Source organism: Bos indicus x Bos taurus, chromosome 13 (assembly GCF_003369695.1).
Source record: "Bos indicus x Bos taurus breed Angus x Brahman F1 hybrid chromosome 13, Bos_hybrid_MaternalHap_v2.0, whole genome shotgun sequence".
NCBI lineage: Eukaryota > Metazoa > Chordata > Mammalia > Artiodactyla > Bovidae > Bos > Bos indicus x Bos taurus.
The window spans coordinates 6,605,516-6,626,600 of NC_040088.1; the positions used below are offsets into that span (position 1 = coordinate 6,605,516).

Consider the following 21,085-nt stretch of genomic DNA (forward strand, 5'->3'; position numbering starts at 1 on the left):
TAAGTGGGAGCCCAAGGGACGTGGAGTGGGGCTTTGGGAGGCCAGTCTGTTGTGTGTGTGGAAGGAATTCAGAGGCGCCCGCCCAAACACTTACCTCCAGGCCTGTGCCTCTTAGCCCACAGTTAGCACTTTCCTTCTTTGCTGGAAGCCAAGGCTTGTAAATATGCATGCCTGTGGGGGAAAGGAAGCACTAGGGAGTGGGGAGGACTGTGGGAAAGTGAGAAAATGCACATTCACTCCAAACACGGCAGTGTTTCTTTGGCTCCAGCTCCTTATTGCCAGGCAGGAATGTGGCAGTTTGAGAATGACGGGACAGCTGAGAGAACATGCCCTTGGAGCCTGGTAGACCTGGGTTTGGAACCTGGCTTCTTCTAGACACGTGACTTGAGAGAGCCGCTTCGCCTCTCTGAGCCTGTGTTTCTGTATCTGCAAAATGGGGCTGATCCTGGCTCCATAATCATGGGGTTGTTGTGGGACTTAAAGGAGAAGAGGGCTTCCCTGGTGGCTCAGTGGTAAGGAATCCACCTGCAGTGCAGGAGCTGCAGGAGCCGCAGGTTCGATCACTGAGTCAGGAAGATCCCCTGGAGGAGGGCATGGCCACCCACTCCAGTATTCTTGCCTGGGGAATCCCATGGACAGAGGAGCCTGGCGGGCTATAGTCCATGGGGTCGCAAAGAGCTGGACACGACTGAAGTGAGTAGCAAGCACACATGCGAAGGAGACAAAGCTCTGGAGTGAAATGTGCGTGGGTTCAAGGCCAGCCTCCCTTGCCGTGTGACCTTGGGCTTACTGCGACTTCTCTGAGCCTCAGTCTCTTCTTTTGCCAAATGGGAATGACAGTGCCTGTCCTGCCCACTGGTGTGGGGTGGAGAGTGGCTGTGAGGTGGGAGGATGGAGGTGGCATTTGGTGTGGGGTGAGGGACAGGTGCATCTGGTTACTCACCCTTGCCTGATACCGCCCCAGCCTCCATCGCTGGGATCCAGCGATCGCCTGGCATCCAGCCTCAAGCGCTCCTGTCCCCCTTAGGCTCCGAGGCTGCGGCTGCAGGGCTCTGTGCCGGCCAGTGCATCCTGAAGGTCAATGGCAACAATGTGACGAATGACGGAGCCTCAGAGGTCCTGGAGCACTTCCAGGCATTCCGGAGCCGCCAAGAAGAGGCCCTGGTGAGCCGCCTGGCAGCCAAGGGGATCAGAGAAGCCCTGCTCACTGGGGTGGAGGCTGAGGGCACCCTCCCTTCTCTGGGGAAAAGCCTGAAGGCACCACAGGGTTTTGGGTGGGTTGGGGCTGCAGACCTGAGGGCTGAGCTGGGCCTGAGCTCCGGGACCCCTCTGCTTCCCTGAACCTCACGGCCTCAGTTTCTACAGTTGTGAAACGGGTGTGATAAGACCTTCTTTTCTTACCATGTAGGCACGTTGGACAACTAGTCACATTGATGATAAGAAATTGATGTTATGTTTGGGTTGGGGACCCAGGGTTTGTGGACAGTGATTCACTGGTTTATTTAATAAGCATTTCCTACACACCTGCTGTCTGCCTGGCGTGTTTCTAGACCCTGGGGCCACAGGAGAGACAAGATTCCTGCTCCCATGGAGCTGACTTACGTTTTCAGTGCTCCCCCTTCCCTGGCTTCTGTGAGGAGCATAGACTGTGGACGCTGAGGGCCGAGTGTGGCTGGAGATCCCTCAGGAAGTTTCCAGAGTGAAGTCTGGGAAGGCTCTCTGAAGGTGGTGTCGCCGGCAGGCTGAAGCCCTGAGCTTTGGAGTCGGGACAGCGTGCACCTGGGCTCCGGGAGTCACGGCCGCCCCTCTTACTCTGCTCCCCACACAGGGCCTGTACCAGTGGATCTACCGCACCCACGAGGATGCGCAGGAGGCCCGGGAGGCCGCCGGCGAGGACCCCAGTGGCGAAGGGGCCGGAGAGGAAGACCAGCTCAACTCGGGTAATGGGACAGGCAGGCCATGAGACAGACGCCCTTGGGTCTGGGCCCTCTGTGTCCACACTCCTCCCAGTCCCATCCAGTCCTTCTCGATGCTGTAATTTCTGTATGAGTCTCTGATCGCTGCCGTAACAAAGTACGAGGAACCTGGTGGTTTAAAACCACATGCGTTTACTGCGTTACTGTTCTGAAGGTCACAAGTCTGAAAGGCGTCTCCCTGGGCTCTCATCAAGGTGCCAGCAGGCCGGCATCCCATCTGTGGCTCTTCACTTGCTTGTTTCAGGGAGACAGCTCCCCGGCCAGCCCTGTAAACCCTGCTTCTTTGTTGACCCCAAAGTCCCCAGCAAGGAGCCCAGAGCTGTCAGACACCAAGGCATCGAAAGCCCCTGATCTTCCCACGTCTCCTCCTGCCCCCAGCCCAGCAGAGCACAGAGGCGACCGGAGAGGAGGAGCTATTAGTCAAACTCCAAGCATTTAGTCCGCACCTACTATGTGCCAGGCTCAGTTCTAGATTCGGAGGATACAGTATGGATTAAAACAAAATAATCCCTGCCCTCGGGGAGCTGTTCCCCTGCTGCTGAAACACCTACAGCCTGAAAGAGGGGTCCTAAAGGAGACAGGCCGATGGGAAGAGGGAGAGACCGGAGGCCAGCTCTGAGCTTAGTTTTTGCCCCTCTGAGAGCAAAGGGCTGTGGGCCTCCTTTCCCAGCACATGGGTGACCCCAGTGATGACGATGGTAAACCACACTGGGAAGAGCTGGTGGTTTCGAAACTTCCATTCAATAAGTAGAAGCACCTACTATGTGCCAGGTCATGTTCAAGGAGCTGGGGAAACAGGAGTGAACAAGGCAGACGGGGTCTCTGCCCTTAGGGCACTGACATGAGGGGAACAAGACAATGAAAAAAAGAACAAAAAAATTGATAATTGGTGGCATAGCACGGAGAGTGAGGGGGAAAGGGTGACTGTGTGTGCTGAGAGTACTCTTTGGAGCAGGTGGGAAGGAAACTGCTTCACGCCATAAAGTGCCTCCTTTCTTCCTAGATACATTGCTACCTAGCTGTGTGACTTCTAAGGAGTCACAGTCTCTCTGGGACCCTGTTAATCTGGACTGAAACTGGGCTCCATAAAAACACTGGCTTAGCAAACTAAAAAGGCTGAGTAGGGTTAATGAGCTTCAGGTCTGGCTCGATCCAGCATTTCGTATACTGAGGAGGCCTTCATTTTCTCCAGGTCTCAGCTCTGCTCCTTCTGTGTTGATTTCCCTCTCACATGCTCTTTTCTCTGCCTAGTGGCTCTGGTAACTTGAAATCCAGTTGAAAAAGAGGATGTCTCCTTCCCTTTGTAGATCCAAGCAGATCTCCCTGTCATGGGCTCAGCTTGGGTCACATGCTTGCTCCTGAACCGGTCACTGTGAATAGAGGAAATCACACATGCTGAATGGCCAGGCTTTGCCTCTGGGGGAGGGTATGGATGGCAAATGAGTCCTTTTCGGAGCCCCAGAGACTGTGAATGAGACTCAAGGCTTGATTCCTAAAAGGAAAGTCTTTTAGAATAAGAAGTGAGCAACAGTGGGCTGGCAAAAGTGAAGAGAGCTGCAGCACAGATTTCAGTGTCCCTGTCTGTCTAACGTTGGCTGTCCGCGGTGCTGGGTCCGGGGGCTGGCTTGGTGTGGGGTGGTGCCCCTTCCGCGGGGTCACCTGTCCCTCTGGCTTCCAGCCTTCCCACTGATGTCCCTGGGCGCCCAGCCGAGCCAGCACGAGGACAGCCCTCTGGTCAGCCTGACAGTGGACAATGTGCATCTGGAGCACGGCGTTGTGTACGAGTACGTGAGCACGGCGGGCGTCAAGTGCCACGTGCTGGAGAAGATCGTGGAGCCCCGCGGCTGCTTCAGCCTCACTGCCAAGGTCTTGCTGGCTGTGGCCCTGCCCTGAGGGGGTGGCGCAGCCTGACTCCCATGTCCTCCGAGTTAGCCTGGGGAACCTCAGTCCTAATCCCTGCCCCTCCACTTGGTAGCTGTGGGGCTTAGGAGACTGACTTCTTATCTCCTAGCCTCAGTTTACTCATCCTTTAAGTGGGCCAATAATAGACCTGACCCACATGTGTATTACAAGGTGTATAGTAGTCACCCAAGATAAACCCCTTAAGACTCTCCCAGGTGCCCAGTGAGTACTCAGTAGCTGTTGATATTTCTCCAGATCCTTGAGGCCTTTGCTGCCGATGACAGTGTCTTCGTGCAGAACTGTGGGCGGCTCATGGCCCTAAGCAGCAACATGAGGACCATGTCCCACTTTGAGTTCCGCAACATCTGTGACACCAAGCTGGAGAGCATCGGCCAGAGGATCGCCTGCTACCAGGAGGTGCCTGCACCCTACAGGGTCTCAACTCGGGGTGTTTCAGTTGTAAATGTCAAATCCCAACCCAACTTAGCTTAAACAAACAGGATAATTAACTGGTTTATATTACTGAAACGTCCATAGGTAAGCTTCAGGCATGGTTGTATCCAGCACTCAAACAGATATCACACTGTTACAAGAACAGGACCTCTCTCCTTCTCTTGACTTTGTTTTCCTTATTGGTTTTGCTCTCAGGCAGGTCCTTTTCACGTGGTGATAAAATGGTCCTCAGTAGCTTTAGCCTTAGCAACCCCAGTAGAAATAGAACACGATGAGAGCTCTCGTTGGCTTGGCCTGGGTCCCCTGCCTAGGCCTGTGCAAGTTCTGCAGGAATGGGGAGGCAGCCTTACTTGAACCTCACAGATGCTGGGTCAGGGAGAGATGTTCCCCCAGGACACCTCAGGTGCAGCTGAAATGGAGACCTCTAGGTGGGTAGGTACTTGGAGGCCTCACATTCCTCCAGGACTTCCTTGAAATCTGGGTCCAGTGAAAGGCAGTGCAGGGGAATTTACTTTTCCATTTGGACTTATAGGCATTTTTTTCAATTTTGGAATGTCTGGCCTAGGTTAGGATAAAGTGGGTACAGGAGATGTGCCAGAATTCCCAGACCCCTAAGTAACAACCCCATGCCTCCCTCCACCTTTCTCAGTTTGCAGCTCAGCTAAAGAGCAGGATCAGCCCACCCTTCAAACAAGCACCCCTGGAACCCCATCCACTATGTGGCCTGGACTTTTGCCCCACCAACTGCCACGTCAACCTCATGGAAGTATCCTACCCCAAGACCACTCCCTCAGTTGGGAGGTCCTTCAGCATCCGCTTTGGTCGCAAACCCTCCCTCATCGGCCTTGACCCAGAGCAAGGTAACTGCATGTGTCCATCAAAAATGTGTTCAGGTCTCACAGTACAATACTTAAACAAAAGCACTCCTGAAGGCCAACAGGCTAGAGCTGGAATGGTGGCTCTGTGGTCATCATGGTTCCAGATTCCTCCTATCTTTCTATGCCACCATCTCTAAATGTTGCTTTTATCCTGAAAGATGCCTCATGGTATATAATGACTGCTGGAGTACCAGCCATCATGTCTACATTCCAGGCAGGAAAATGATCATAGTAGTTAAGAGCGTATTGGCACCAAATTGAAACTTGCTTATTAAAGCAGTTTAATGTATTAAAAGAATATTTTAAAGGGAAACTTTTTTCATTTACTGGGATCCTTAAAATGGGTTTGTGAACTTTTCCTCCCTACTGTAGGTCACCTGAACCCCATGTCCTATACCCAACACTGCATCACCACCATGGCTGCCCCATCCTGGAAGTGCCTGCCTGCTGCGGATGGGGACCCACAACGTCAGGGTCCCAACGACAGCAGCTTTGGGCCAGCCAATGGAGCCCTTGGCCAGGAGGACCGAGGCCTGAGTTTCCTGCTGAAGCAGGAGGACCGTGAGATCCAGGATGCCTACCTGCAGCTCTTTACCAAACTGGATGTGGCCCTGAAGGAGATGAAGCAATATGTCACTCAGATCAACAGGTGAGCCCTGTGTCAGGGTCAGGATTTCTCAACATCCGCGGCATCAACATTTTGAGTAGGATTATCCTTTGGCGTGGGGGGGTGTCCTGTACATTAGTGGTTATTAGCGGTATCCCTGGCCTCTACCCACCAGATGCCAGTAGCACTCCCTTCCCTAGCTGTGACACCTAAGATGTCTTCAGATGTTGTCAGATGCCTTCTAGGGGCAGAATCATCCTGATTGAGAACCGCTGCTCTAATGAAAGGATGGATGTAGGCAGCATTGTCAGTAGAGGCTGAAACTTGGTGAAAGGTTTGTGGGGGGAACTTCATTATTTCAACACTGCAGAGAGAGAAAGACGACTGGACATGATGGCCCTTTTGGTGCCATACAGCAGGACACAGCACCACCTACAAAGCGTTCTCACCAACACAAGTCGCACAGTTCTCTGATCACAGTTCTAGGCTGGCTAGATGATGCGGGGCATAAGGGAGGCTGAAATGGTACGTCAGGGATGAAGTTGGCTAAATCCAGAAGGTGGGTGGTTCTAGGTGACAAATGACCGGGGGGCCTGTGTCTTGAAGTTCAAAGTCTTTGCTCCCACAGGCTGCTGTCCACCATCACAGAGCCCAGCTCCAGTGGGTCCTGCGACCCCGCCGTGGCCGAGGAGGCCTCCTCCCCACCGCTGGTCAGCGAAGAGAGCGAGATGGACAGGACCGACCACGGGGCCAGCAAGAAGGTGTGCTTCAAGGTGTGCGAGGAGGATCAGGAGGACTCGGGTCACGACACCATGAGCTACCGGGACTCCTACAGGTGGGGGCAGGCCTGGCTTGGGAGGGTGTCGAAGGGTTTGGTGTGGAGGCATAGCTGAGGCCCCGGCCGTGGAAAGGTCAGAATCAGAAGACGTTTCTCAGGAAGCTGTGGGGCAGGGTGCTATCGCCTACCCGTGTGGTTTGTGGTTCTGGGGAGTTATCTGAGTCCCACAGCACACCCTGGACACACTCTTCAGCCTCCCTCCCCCCAGACCAACGTTTCAGGGCCTGCCCCCTTGGGGACACCACTGATCCTTTCCACCTCGATTCCTGTCCCCATACGTTGATGGAATGTAGTCCAAGAAAAAGTCAAGATCTGTGTGTTTTAAAACCAACGTCAGGCCTCAGGTTTTTGCAACAAACACTGTTTTTCCTTGATCCAGGGAGTAAGACTATTTTTTTCCCCTCGTAACTCTCGAGGATCTGAATTGTTTTCTCCTGGTTAATTATTAACAAGATTGGTGAAGTCTTAATTAGTGTGTTGAACAGACCGAAAACTCAAAACTCAATTTCCTGTAATAAACCGTGGAGTGCATGGAATTCTGTACCACAACGCAGCGCTGTGGCCCCCAGTGAAAAGGCTCTCAAACATTTGATGGTTGTGGTTAAACTAGAACCTTGGAGGGACACTTCATATGGTTTGGGGCAAAGAGAGAACTGATAGAATTTGGCGAGGCCGTGGGCCCCGTCCTCCCGGCATTTATAGCCTTTCAGTCTTCAAGGGGCCTGGTGTTTCTTGGTGTCTGTGTAATGAGACGGCTTGGCTGACTGGGTCCCATGTTCTTGGAACCTTGTGTCCACAGACCAAGATCTTATCTGTCTGTGTTTGCATTCTGACATTTTTGGATCCTCCAATTTTTCCTTTCAATTGTCGGAAAAGTGAAGGGAAGAATTTCAGCTTGTGGTTTTTGATTCCCCATACCTTCTGAGTTCCTGGGACGCAAGCTAAGCACACACAGCCCTTGTTCTTAGGAGGCTTCCGGCCAGGCCGTGTGTTCGAGTGTGGGGGTGCAGATGTATCTGAGGGCAAGACTGTCCCACGAGGGCAGTGACGGTAATTACACCCGAATGAAGATGAGTCACTGTCCACCTACCATTTCTGTGTTTTTATACCGAGGCCTAGAGAGGTTTCTCCAGGGTGGGACCTAGGAAACTCACCGGGACAACCTTCCCCATCTCTGGCACTGCTGGCTGGCCAACAGTGCTCTCTCTGGGCCAGTTATCTACCCAAGGGTTTTGTCTACACTCCAGAAAGTGGGTTCCGGATGCTGGGACTAGAGGCTGTGAGCGGGGAGGCAGAGGGTTGACTCACACCTTCCTCTCTGCCACTCTGCAGCGAGTGTAACAGCAATCGGGACTCTGTTCTGTCCTACACCAGCGTGAGAAGTAACAGCTCTTACCTGGGCAGCGACGAGATGGGCTCCGGTGAGTGCCAGGGCTGGGGGCCCCCTGGCGAGATGGTGCTTTGTTTGTTTTTATTTTGTTACACTTTCCTACACATCCTCTGGTTTTCTCTTACGTTGCATGGCTTGGTAATGGTTTTCCTTCCCTCATTTTGCGTGTGTTTATTGCACACCTGTTATATGCTGGGACCACAGCCGTGGATTTTGAAAAGACAGGCCCTTGTAGAGCTCATGTTCTTTGTGAGTGTTGTGGACACAGAACAGATAAAAACACTCCAGTTACCGGATGGGACGAGGGCTCCCGCATTGCTAAAACAGGGCGACCTGATGGTTTCCAGGAATGACATGTGCTCAAACCCAAAATTCACACAACACAAAAGAAGTACATGAAAATCAGTCAGAATCTCAGCCTCTCCCACAGAAATGACCATTGAGGATATTTGGGGGTCACTGGGGAACGTGTATTTCTGCACAGAGGTGGAGAAATGTGAGTGGATGGCTGGAGGGACAGACAGACATAAAGAAGAATTTATAAGTCAGGGTGGCTCACTGGGGAAGAATCTGCCTGCCAATGCAGGAGACACAGGTTCAATCCCTGGGTCGGGAAGATCCCCTGGAGGAGGAATTGGCAAACCCACTCTGGTATTCTTGCCTGAAAAATCCCATGGACAGAGGAGTCTGGCGGGCTGCAGTCCATGGGGTTGCAAAAGAGCTGGACACGACCAAGCAACTGAGCATATACATTCGATTGTATGTTACTTGCAACTTTCACCGAAAGACAAATTTGTTTTAATTTTCATGGATTTCAGCCTTTAACATTTTTATTTTGTGAATGGGATAGACACTCACATGGTTCATAATTCAAAAGGCATGAGTGGGAGAGGGTGGGTGGTGACAAACGTCCCTCCCATCCTTGCTCCCCGGCCTCCTGGTTCCCAAGCTCCCGCTGCCACTGCGGTTGTGTGTGTCCTTCCGGAGGTAGTCTGTGCATAAAAATTTAATTTTAATTATACTTCAGTTTGGCAGAAGAAAAGGAAGCTCAGGAAATATCAGAGCTATTTCTGAACTTTGGATAAATGTTTCATCACAGAAGCTATTCAGCTGCAAAAACTACCCCTGGGGAGGTTTTAGGAAGGCGATTTAAATGAAACGGGGATGAATGAGAGATGTGGGATCTGGTTCCTTCACTCGTTTTCAGAGTGAAAATAGTAACAGTGACTTACAGTTGTGTAATGTTTTAGTTCCTGTTGCCCATTTTGCAGATAAACAAACTGAGGCTCAAAGAGGCCAAGTGATGTGTGCAGCGTCGCACAGCTGGGACCTGGATCTGTCAGGCTCCAAGTCCGCTGTGGGTTTCGGAGCTCTGTAGCTACGTTGCCTTCTTGTGAGAGAGCCTGGGAAGGTGTGTGATGGGGTAGGAATAGTTGATGGCTGTGGTTTCTTCCTTCTGCCAGGGGATGAGTTGCCCTGTGACATGAGGATCCCATCAGACAAGCAGGACAAGCTTCATGGCTGCCTAGAGCATCTCTTTAACCAGGTAGGATCTTTGTCCCAACCCTGGCCTGACCTTGAGCTCTTCCCATCACCCCAGGTAAGAACCTGTAAGCCAGGAGCCAGGGCAGGGGCCAGAGGTCACAGGTTCTAGCCACTTGGAGGGCCCCTAGGGCCAAACTAACCCGGGGCTTCCTTTCGCCCAGGTGGACTCCATTCACACACTCCTCAAGGGGCCAGTCATGAGCAGAGCTTTTGAAGAGACCAAGCATTTCCCCATGGACCACAGCTTACAAGGTGAGCAGAGAAGAGTCCTCAGGCAGGGTGAGGGGGTGGCAGCCCGCATCCATCAGGGTCACAGCCTGTGATGTGGCGCGTGTGCTGGATGGCGGGCAGGCTGCCTGGGCCACACACTGCCTGCTGTGCCCCTCACCTGCCGAATGGCGTGGGCCAGCCCAGGGGCGGTCAGCAAGCTCAGCCCATGGGCCGAATTTGGCCCACAGCCTGTTTTTGTACAGACTATGAGCTGAGAATGATTTTTCATTTATCGTGAGTCATCAAAACAAAACAAAAGAAAACGTGTGACAGGAGCTGAGTGCCCTGCAAAGCTTAAATCAGTTCCTATCTGACTCTTTACAGAAAACGTGTGTGGACCCCTGGGCTGGTCCCTGAGCCCTTCCGGGCCTCCGTCTGCCCATATATAACACAAGGGGAAGGGCTGGAGCACAGTTTGCCAGACCTCAAAAACCCTTGACCCTCTTCATCGTTTTAGAGACAGTCATAGACTCTGCCGACATTTTTACAGTTTTAAACTATATTCATTTGCTGCCTGTATTGTTATTGATAGATCTTGTCTGAAAAAGTGTTTCCCTTTAAAAAATTTAATTTTGAAAAGAACTTATTAAACTTCCAGTAAGTGGAAAATCATCATAACATGCCATAAAATAACAAGTCCAGTGGAACCAACAATGAAAAATGCCCTTGTGCTGTAGTTAGGCACTGTCGTCTGTCCAGAGCTCTTTGTTGTTTATTCATGAGAGGGGTTAACAGGTTAAAGAAGTGTTAAGGACTTGACGGCACCAAATTGAGACTTTCTTCTTGAAATGATGGAGAGAAAAATAATCAACATTTATGTCTTTCTACCTGCCTTTCCTCTTGTTTACCATCGACCCATCTATGCATCCCCCCACCCATTTATCTACCCATCCATCCATCCATCCACCCACCCACTGACCCTCTACCATCCACTTATCTTTTCACCCACCCATCCATTCATCCACCATCTGCCCACCTACCCGCCCATTCATCCATCCATCCATCCACCCACCCACCCACCCACCAGCATCCATGCATCCATATATTCAGTAAGTAATTTCCAAGAACCAACTTGTGCTCAGCCTTGTGGTGGGCTCTGGGGCTTGTGAGATGAATGAGACACTGCCTCTGACCTCCAGGAATTTCCAGTAGGGTGCAGGAGGAGAACCAGTTGCTTCTAAGTGAGGGTTGGAAGTGGTGAGGGGTTGGGGTGCCCTAGCAGAGCCCCTCCGACTATTTCAGGGTCATCTCTGCCTGGGATGGACCTCTGAAAGAAGAAATGTCAAACTCAGAGGAGCCAAAACCATAAAATATCTCAGAAACTTGAGACTGTGTAGCAGACACGAGGCCGAAGGAGCAGAGGCCTCTGTCAGCCTGTCTGGGGTCAGATTCAAGTCCCATCTTGGTCACTGCCTTGATGAGTCACTTTAGGCAAGCCACTTTCCCCCCTCTGTGCCTTGACTTCCTCCTCTGTGTAGGGAAAAGGTTACGCTAGGTTATAGCTCATGTGCCAGCTTGGTTGTGGCTGTGAGGGGGCAGGACCTGAGGATGCTTCTGTGACTACATTCAGGCTCAGGAGAAGAAAATGCCGAGATTCATTTGTGATTCTGCATTGGATTGGTTGCGCCTGCAAGCAGTCCCATCCTCAGACTAGTAGAAAGGAGTGCTGAGATTGAGTGGTGATGTCTGCCATGGGTATGGTACTATCCATTAGCAGCACACTTACCATCTATTTGTCTTCCCATGGACCAGATGATACCCAAGGCTCCCACCAGCATCCTTGACCTAAGATTCTGAGCTTTGGAATCTAGTGATGGGACAGAGGCCTCGGTGGCACCATTTCTCAAAGCTCCCTGTCTCTTTCCTGCCCCCCTGTCACTTTCCTGCTCCAGAGTTCAAACAGAAAGAGGAATGTACAATCCGTGGCCGGAACCTGATCCAGATCAGCATTCAGGAGGACCCCTGGAACCTCCCCAATTCCATCAAGACCCTGGTGGACAACATTCAGAGATACGTGGAAGGTCAGTCGGGCAGGGAAGGCTGTCACGTGGCGGTCTTGTGGCCTCCAGTTCTCAATGTGGAACATGGGAGGGTCCACCTCTGTGCCCACGTCTCTCTAGGCCCAGGGAGAGGACAGGAAGAGCCAGTGCCACTTCTCAGGGCCCTGGGACAGTACACACGTGGTCAGGGAACTGCTCATCTGGGGTGCCCGGGGCCTTTCTCGCAGAATCAGGAGGCTGAGAAGGCCGAGCTTGTTCCTTCCCAGTTTCCAAAGCTGTGGATTCAGTTAGGTTTCTTTTGTTTATGATCAAGGTTACAGGTGTGTGTTGAGGGGAGAGAGGGTCCTTATCAGACTTGGGCCTCCAGGTAGGTGTGGATGCTCTAGCGTTAAAAACTGTGAATCTGCTTCCAATACTTGTCATCTGAAAGCCCACATGCAAGTCTAGACATCTGGCTATTCTTGAACAAGCAGGCGATCTGGCAGTAACAGGCCTGCAGTCCTGCATTCACACTTGCTTGGAGATGAACGGTGGCCTCCATCTTTAGGTTGGGGAGGGGAGCCTTCAGGCCAGGTGGACCCCGCCATACCCCGTGGCCCAGGGTCTGCTTCACGCCCCTTATGTTACCTGCCTGGCCCTTGGCAGCATTTGAACCTGAGGCTCCTGGGTTAGAAGGAGCCCAGGCCAGGGAGACATTTGATCAGCATAGCAGGGGGTGCTTGGCCCCAGGCTCATGCCCCCAGGAACAGCCCACTCTGAGTTGGAAGTCTGGGTTGGCCCTGAGCTGTCCTGTTTTCCAAAGCTGTCACTGGTTAAGAACATGGACTCTGGAGCCAGATGGCCAGGGCTTGAACCCCAGCTCTCCCAATTATTGGCTGTGCGATCCTGGCAAGTTTCTTGATGTCTCTGTGCCGCAGTCTCTCCACTGTAAGATGGGTCCACAGGGCGCCTTCCCTTATGTGTTGCTGTGAGGAGTGAGTCAGTACAAGTAAGGCACTTGGTACAGGGCCTGGCACACTGTGAGTCCTCAATAAGCAGACGCTGGTGTTCCTGTCACACCAGCCCTGCATCTTGGGGCCTCCCCAGGATAGAATGTATCACAAGAGCCCAGACCCAAAGCCCTTTCGGTTTTTCTAAGCCCCTTCTGGGCCCAAGAGCCTTTATGTGAAGGAAAGAAACCAGGATGTTAGCCTGTGTCTGGAAGGTCTGAGCTTTGTCTGCATGTGGGCAGGGCTTGGCCGTGTAGGGTGGCGTGAATAAGTACCTTAGGATGCGTGTGAACTTATGTGAGCACCCATTGTATATGCCCACGAGCAGGTACGAGGTGTGGGCTGGGGGCTCTGGCCCAGGAGTTGCAGGGGCTGGTTTCAGTCTTTGTTCGGCGGGTGCAGATAACAGTTGGGGTTTCACCCCCTGGATGTCCGAGGTTTCTGGAATCCACCCAACACTCATTCAAAGCTTCCTGAACCTGGCTGCGTGTACCCAGAGCTTCACTGCAAAGCGGGGCAGAGCACGTGGGCCGGGGGGCAGGCTGGGCTCTGTCGGCATCTTCTGCTTACTCCACTCAGCCCTCTCCCTTCTCGGTCCCTTCTCCTTCCAGATGGAAAGAACCAGCTGCTCCTGGCCTTGCTGAAGTGCACAGGTGAGGGCTTTGAAAGGGCAACTGTCTGCAATGTGCACGTGCCGGGTACACCTGGGAGAGGCTGTCCCGGCAGCTGGCGCTCGTGACCGCAGCCCAGGGAAGGCCTCTCCTGCTGACCAAGGTTGACTTCCACAGGGTCCTTGGGGCTTGCCTGTGGGGGAGGTAGCCCTGTGGCCTCTAGCGCCTTGAGAACTTCTCGGACCTCACTTCCTCCTCCTGTGTCCAGGGGACAAGTCTCAGGCCCTGGAGCTAGGAGCACTCTCTCTTGTCACCTCCCAGGACTGGGCTGATCTCAGTGAGGACCCAGCATAGAGCACTGATGGTTTCAGAGGCTTTCTGCTGGTGGAGCCCTCAGCCCCAGCCTGGGGCTTCCTGCCCTTGCAGATGGTGGGAAGGAAGAGGGGCTGATGGGCGCCCAGGGAAATCTTGGAGGTGTTCTCTGTCCCATCCTTCCAGAAATTCTCAGCCATGGGGCAGCTAGAATAGGATCTAGGTCAAAATTGGGCACGGAAAACCTGTTGGCTGTTGCCAGTCATCAAAAATAATGCCTTTCGGTGAATTCCCTGGTTCAGTGGTGAGGACGCCGCACTTTCACTGCGAGGGCCTGGGTTCAGCTTTTTTTGGGGGGAAGCTAAGATCTCGTAAGCCGAGTAGTGCAGGCAAAAGCAAAACAAAAAATCCCTTTCTGAAGATTCAGTTCAGTTCAGTTCAGTTGCTCAGTCGTGTCTGACTCTTTGCGACCCCATGAATCGCAGCACGCCAGGCCTCCCTGTCCATCACCAACTCCTGGAATTCACCAGACTCACGTCCATGGAGTCAGTGATGCCATCCAGCCATCTCATCCTCTGTCGTCCCCTTCTCCTCATGCCCCCAATTCCTCCCAGCATCAGATAAGAACCCTAAATGACCAATTGCCTGAAATTGGCCAGTTCTGCAAATCACATCACAGGCAGGGGCCAAGGAATTGGAGGTAGGGGGGAGGGATGATAGGAAGAAAGTGTACTTCTCAAAAACAGAGAAAATAGTAAACTGCCTTTCTTCAAACATGGAGCTTGTTGTCATTGTCATTCTCAGTCAAGGCTGAGACATTTCCTAATTAATAAAGGAACAGCTGAAGGTAGGGGTTTGGGGCAAGTGTTAGGGAAATCACAAGTTTGTTTTTTAAAGATTTTTTTTTTTTATGAGGATCATTTTTTTTTCTTAAGTCTTTACTAAATTTGTCACAACATCGCTTCTGTTTGATGTTTTGGTTTATTGGCCGTGAGGCCCGTGGGATCTTAGCCGCCCCCCAACCTCCTACATCGGAAGGTGACGTCTTCATCACTGGACCACCAAAGCAGCCCCTGTTTTATTTTTATTTTTTTAAATAGGCAGAGGGGTCATTGAGAGAGTTGAGTTTTGACACAGATCGGCTTGCTTTAGGAGAGTCAGTTTTTAAAGGAGTTGGCTTTTGGTGCCGGGGGATGGAGAGAATTTTGGCAAGTTGGGCCCAGATGGGTGGTCCGGTTAGGGGAGAGGGGGCTAGCTCGGGGCCTCGGGGTGCCAGCCTGCTGATGGCCCCGCGTGACCCCTCCGCCCCCTCCACCCGCAGACACAGAGCTGCAGCTGCGGCGGGATGGCATCTTCTGCCAGGCCCTGGTGGCCGCCGTGTGCGCCTTCTCCGAGCAGCTGCTGGCGGCCCTGAGCTACCGCTACAACAACAATGGGGAGTACGAGGAGAGCAGCCGGGATGCCAGCCGCAAGTGGCTGGAGCAGGTGGCGGCCACGGGCGTCCTGCTGCACTGCCAGTCCCTGCTCTCGCCAGCCGTGGTGAGTGGGGCCCGGGGAGGGCGCGCTCCGCCGTCACGCTCCTCGTTCGTTCATTCACAGCGGCTCACTGAGAACCTGCTGGGTGCCCCTGTTCTAGGCATCGGGGACCCGGCGCTCGACACACAGCACCATGTCCTTATATCAGGAATGTTATATCCTGACTTTGGGGAGATCGAAATAAGTAGCCAAGGACATGGATGGTGTAGACCTCTGGTCCTCACTGGGGCACTTCTGCCCCCAGGGGGCACGCGGCAACGTCTGGAGACGTTTTCGGTTGACGAAGAGGAGGTACTGGTGTCTGGTGTGTAGAGGCCAGGGGAGGGGCTGCTCCTCCAGGGTGCTCAGCCACCCCAGCCCCCAGCCAAGAATTATCTAGGCCTCAAGTGTCAGTCGTTCTGCAGTTGAGAGACCCTCACGTATAGTGATAAGGGTGAAGGAGAAGAATTAAGCAGAGGAGGGGGCAGGAAGGTCTGTGGGCAGTGGCAGTTGAAAGTGTGATAAGGTGGCCACCAGGAGCCTCACAAAGAAGGTGACCTCTGACCCAAGAACCAAAGGAGGGGAGGGGATAAGCCATCGGACCCTGGGGAGGAGCCCTCCAAGCAGAGAAGACAGCAGGTGCAAAGGCCCTGAGGCTGGAGCAGGCACGCAGTGTTTGAGAAACAACAAGGTTCCCAGTGTGGCTGGAACAGTGAGCCCAGGGAGGGGCGGCAAGTCCTGAGAACCCCCCGGGGTCTGACTGTGCGGGTCTTGCAGGCTCTTGTAAGACTTTGGCTGTTCCTTCAAGTGGGTGGGAGCCAGGGGAGGGTTTTGAGCAGAGGAGGGACAGGATCTCACTTTGGCACTTAAAGGATCACCTGGGGCTGCGGGGTAAGGGCAGAGGCTGGGAGACCTGTGAGCAGGCATTTGTGATGATCCAGGTGAACTTCCTCAGTGCAAGTAGCTTCTGGTTTAACCCTTGCAGGAACCCCAAGGCAGGTCCTTTATACCCACTTTTTAAGGATGAGAACACTAAGGCCCAGGGAGCGGGTGGGAACTGTGGGAGTCCTATGCTAAGCCCAGTTCCCCCAGCTGATCTGCTTTCTCTGCATCTTCTCTTTTATCCCTCATTGCCCTGCTTATTCACTCTCAGGGATCAGTATCAGGGTGGGTCCTTCTACCAGCCCCTGGGGGTGATGGCAGAGCCAGTGACTCAGCATTGTGGGGTACCGGTACTTAGAGCCAATGCCCCCCAGGAATAAAAACCTTCTCTGTGGTATTTGTTCCTCTACCCGCACGCCCAGGCCGGAGCTCCCCTGGCTTCTGCAGCTCTGAGCCTCCTAGACATTTTCCCAGGTGGGAGGAGAAGTCACAACTGCAGGCCAGTTGGGAAAGTGTGGCCTTGGGGTTCCCTCTGCTGGCCAGTGCTGCAGACGGGCGCCCGCCTGATGGCAGATACCTTCTCACTTGATTTCTGGACATGAATACCCAGCCCTCACTTTCCTTCTCTTAGATGAAGTCACCGAGACCCAGTGTGTTAATTCATCAGTCGACAAGATATGCAGGCTCTGAACTGGGTGCTGGGTTGGAACGGTTCAGTGGGATTGGTGGGAGGGCTCAGGAAAGAGAGCCACCCGGCACATTAGAGCAGAGGTGGGCTCTGACCTGGAAGAGGTGGGACAGGCCTGGAGTGAATGTGATCTCCTCTCCAGCTCTGGAGAGCCCTGCACGGGACCTCCTGCCTGGAAGGGCCACAGCCTGGTGTGTCAACCGGAGTTGAATCGCAGCATCTTGAAATAAAACCTGGGGCAGGGGTGAGATCTGAAACTCCTCCACCCTGTCTTCCTCCTGCAGAAAGAGGAACGGACCATGCTAGAAGACATCTGGGTGACCCTCTCGGAGCTGGACAACGTCACTTTCTCCTTCAAGCAGCTGGATGAGAACTGTGTGGCCAGTGAGTGATTCCTCCCACCCCCACTGAGAGAGTCGGGGTTCTGGGGTGGAAGGGGCTGCTCTGGGGTCACCCTGCCCCTCCCTCTGCCACCAGGCCAGCTGCCTAGGGTTGACCTGGGACCCAGTGCTTTCAAACCGCCTGCTCCCAACATATGTGGAAGAAGGGGGTCTCGTTTCATATAAGCCCAGCCATCTCCAACAGCACTTAGGAGGGAAGAACAGCCAGGACCCAGTTCTTAATGAAAACTCCCAGAGATAACCTTCTTTGGAATGAAGATGTGTTAAGATTTTCTAAGAACTTAACACCATAATTTTCTTCTTTCCTTTCGTTCTCCCTCCCTCCCCCCATCTTTCTGCTTGCCCACGCGCTCATCCATTTATTAATCTACTCATCCATCCACCCATCTATCTATCCATGTATTCATTCACCCACCCATCCCTCTACCTCCCTCTACCCATTTACCCCATCCATCCACCATCCCATCCATCCACCCCCTCATCCATCCATCCACATCCCTATAATTACGAGCACATCCTGTGTGTAAGGCTCAGTTTTAGGTTCTGGGGCTGCAGTGGAGAGAGACGTGGCCATGGTTTCTGCCCTCCTGGAGCTCACAGTCTAGCCCAGTCTCAGCCCTGACTGCACTGGGATCCCCCAGGGAGCTTTTCAGATACTGAAGCTTGGTCCTACTCCTGGCCCTGGCAATTCGGATTCAATCTGTGGGATGAATCCTGGACATTGGGATTCTAGATAAGTTTTCCAGGAAACTTAAATGTACAGCCAGGACTGAGAACCGCTGGGCTCAGTTCTAGAGCCATGGTTCTCTGTGATCCCTGGACCAGCGCCTGGAGGACTGTTAGAAAAACTAATTCTGGGCCCCATCCAGGACTTCCTGAATCCAAAACTGGAAGTAGGGCCTAGAAATCTGTGATAATAAGTTCTCCTGGTGATTTTGAAGCTAGTTTGAAGACCTGGACACAAACTTGAGCTGACTCTGTGAGCTAGTGGAGGACAAAGGAGCCTGGTGTGGGGTCACAGAGAGTTGGACATGACTTAGCAACTGAACGCAGCAGCAAAGTTTGAGAACCACTGGTCCTTTTTTTTTTAAATTGTTGTTTTTTATCACCTCCCTGAGGATCCTATTTAGACAATTTTTTGCTGATCGCCACACACCCCCATGGGGCTTCCCTGGTGGCTCAGACAGTAAAGAGTCTGCCTGCAGTGCGGGAGACCCAGGTTCCATCCCTGGGTCGGGAAGATCCCCTGGAGAAGGGAATAGCAACCCACTCTAGTATTCTTGTCTGGAAAATCCCATGGATGGAGGAGCCTGGCAGGCTACAGTCCACGGAGTGGCAAAGAATTGGACATGACTAAGCGACTTCACTCACTATGAAGTTTTAGTATGATGGATAAACTGTATATCCGTTTAGGTATTGTATGTATGTCTGTGCTTTATACATGGAAAGGATAATGTCTTTTTTGCCTTCCCCATAAGAACCAGTTTTCACCTCCTTAGAGGCAATAGCACCCTGTTGAGAATATGTGGACTGGAGTCTAGTTGGACAGTGAGTTTTGTTTCTGGTGCCTGTTGGAATTGGTTGACAGTGGCTGCCTGTCTAGAGGCCAAGTTGGGCTCAGAGAGAATCACCGATTGATTAGTGATGTCTGCACAGACATGAGATGGGGTGCCAGTGCCACCCGGCCGTGTGCTCTTCCCTATGGGTGTAAGCAAGATGCAGGTGCTGTTTGAAGGCAGCTTCTGCCCGGTGGAGGCCCGGGGCTACCGGGCGAGGGTGCAAGGAACCTTGGTGAGGCTCTGAAGACAAACGTGGACGACTCCCCAGCTGGACAGAATCAGTGTCCGGTTTAAGAATTAAGCAGTGGAAACAGACCTGTTGAGGGAGGGGAAAAAGGAAGGTCAGAGGCTGCTCCTCTGAGCGTGGGGCACCCCTGGACGGGAGGGCAGGGAGGCCTGTAGCCGCGGCTCTGAGGTCTGAAGGAGGGTCTGAAGCTGCCCTTACAGCTGTGTCCCTGGCCCACCATGTCCCCCCACAGATACCAATGTCTTCTACCACATTGAGGGCAGCCGGCAGGCGCTGAAGGTCGTCCTCTACCTGGACAGCTACCACTTCTCCAAGCTGCCCTCCCGCCTGGAGAGCGGGGCCAGCCTGAGGCTCCACACTGTGCTCTTCACGAAAGGTGAGCTGCGGAGACGGGCCGTGGGGGCCCCACGGGGGAACGGCTGTGCCCGCTGGGGGCCAAGCACCTGCCTCGCCCGTCTTCTCCCTTCACAGCTCTGGAGAGCATGGAGGTCTCGCCTCCTCCAGGCAGCCAGGCTGTGGAAGATTTGCAGCAGGAGATCAATGCCCAGTCTCTGGAGAAGGTTCAGCAGTATTACCGCAAACTCAGGTACCTGCGTGGGCCTCGCGCTGGGGCCAGGATCCTGGACACTGTCACCTGGAGGGGGCCTTTGCGTGGAAGGCACCAGAGAGCCCCCAGTGCCTGGGCGGGCAAAGTGCCGTTTCTTGAGCACCTACTGGGTGTCAGTCCCTCTGCCTACACGAGCTCCTCAGATTCTCACAGTAGTTACCTTTCTAACCCATTTTACAGATGAGGGAAACTGAGGCCCAGGGAGCACACCCAAGGGATGCAGCTAGACACTGGCTGAGCTGAGCTTTGAACTGGGTCTGCTTGGCTTCGTAGCAGGTCCTGCCAGCTGGGAGGAGATGCCTGTTTCATTCTGCATGGGGGAGGGAGCTGTGACGGGGGGCCCTAGGATCCTTGAGCCTGTGAGTGAGGGGTGTGACCCCAGGGCCTTGGCCCTGCTCAGAGGAGACGCCCGCCCCCCCCCCGCCCCCCCCCCCCCCCCACCGCCCGCCAAGGAGAAGAGGAGAGTAGGGGTCACATTCACCAGGAGGAAGCCTTGGGCCCAAGGAAGGAGCCCCACTCCTGCTGCCCTGACTCTGGCCCCTTCCTCCTTCCGCCTCACCTTCTCCCGCCATGAAGAAGGTGGGCTGAGAAGCAGGACACCAGGGTGTCAGGGTGTGGTAAGCGGGCCTAGCCCAGCTTTACCATTCGGAAATGGGAGAATGATACTTTCATTTGTCTGTGCAGGGAGAACAGTCACCTCTGTTATTACATCTGGCATCTCTTTGGATCGATCAGTGCCATCGGTCTGTTCTCTGCCGTTTGCTGAATATTTAAAATATGGTCTCTGTGATCTGCATTCATCCCTTCCTTCAGCACCTGTCAGTTGAAACCTTCTGTGGGCCAGGCTCTGTTCTGGGTGCTTGCTTAGGAGTCAGCAGTGACTGCACAAAGCCTGTTCTTGATGGAGTGTAGATTCTAGAGCAGCCATGGCCCCTGGACCCTACCACCCTGTTTTGTCAATAAAGTTTTATTAGCACACAGCCATGTTCATCCCTGTATGTATCGTCTATGGCTGCTTTTGTGCTGCAACAGCAGAGCTGCATAGCATCTCTAGAGAGACAGACTGGTCCACACAGCTTAAAATGTCAACTATTTGGCTGAGTGCTATTCTAGAAGGGGAGATGAGCAATAAACCAGTAAATGAGCAGTGTCACATGTCAAGTGATGGTGGTGTCAGAGGAGAGACGCACCAGCACGGGAGAGAGAGTGGGGTGCTGATTCAGATGGGCAGTCGGGGGAGGGGGCATTTGAGGACCCTTCCTGCTTCCTCCTGGGCTGTTGGAGGAACAGGTGACTGTGGGCATGGAGAGCTGTGTCAGCCACTCTCCCTGATTCGTTTCATTGAGTTGTTGGGAGACAAAGAGGCTGCGGTGGGGCAGGGGTGGGAGAAGGGGATGGGATGGGGGGTGTGGTGG

General features: G+C 53.3%; 1 protein-coding gene across 2 annotated transcripts in view; it reads left to right on the top strand.

The window, feature by feature from the left end:
• Positions 1-21,085, top strand: part of PREX1 (phosphatidylinositol-3,4,5-trisphosphate dependent Rac exchange factor 1) — a 180,956-nt gene that overhangs the window by 154,147 nt on the left and 5,724 nt on the right. For both annotated transcript variants that reach the window (XM_027558326.1, XM_027558327.1), the window contains 16 exons: positions 1,028-1,164; positions 1,829-1,940; positions 3,655-3,842; positions 4,134-4,295; positions 4,981-5,191; positions 5,582-5,858; positions 6,445-6,651; positions 7,987-8,075; positions 9,508-9,590; positions 9,751-9,841; positions 11,752-11,880; positions 13,460-13,501; positions 15,093-15,310; positions 17,141-17,240; positions 19,296-19,439; positions 19,535-19,649. In XM_027558326.1, the coding sequence (XP_027414127.1) occupies positions 1,028-1,164; positions 1,829-1,940; positions 3,655-3,842; positions 4,134-4,295; positions 4,981-5,191; positions 5,582-5,858; positions 6,445-6,651; positions 7,987-8,075; positions 9,508-9,590; positions 9,751-9,841; positions 11,752-11,880; positions 13,460-13,501; positions 15,093-15,310; positions 17,141-17,240; positions 19,296-19,439; positions 19,535-19,649 (2,305 nt within the window). The remainder of the gene's footprint in view (positions 1-1,027; positions 1,165-1,828; positions 1,941-3,654; positions 3,843-4,133; positions 4,296-4,980; positions 5,192-5,581; positions 5,859-6,444; positions 6,652-7,986; positions 8,076-9,507; positions 9,591-9,750; positions 9,842-11,751; positions 11,881-13,459; positions 13,502-15,092; positions 15,311-17,140; positions 17,241-19,295; positions 19,440-19,534; positions 19,650-21,085) is intronic.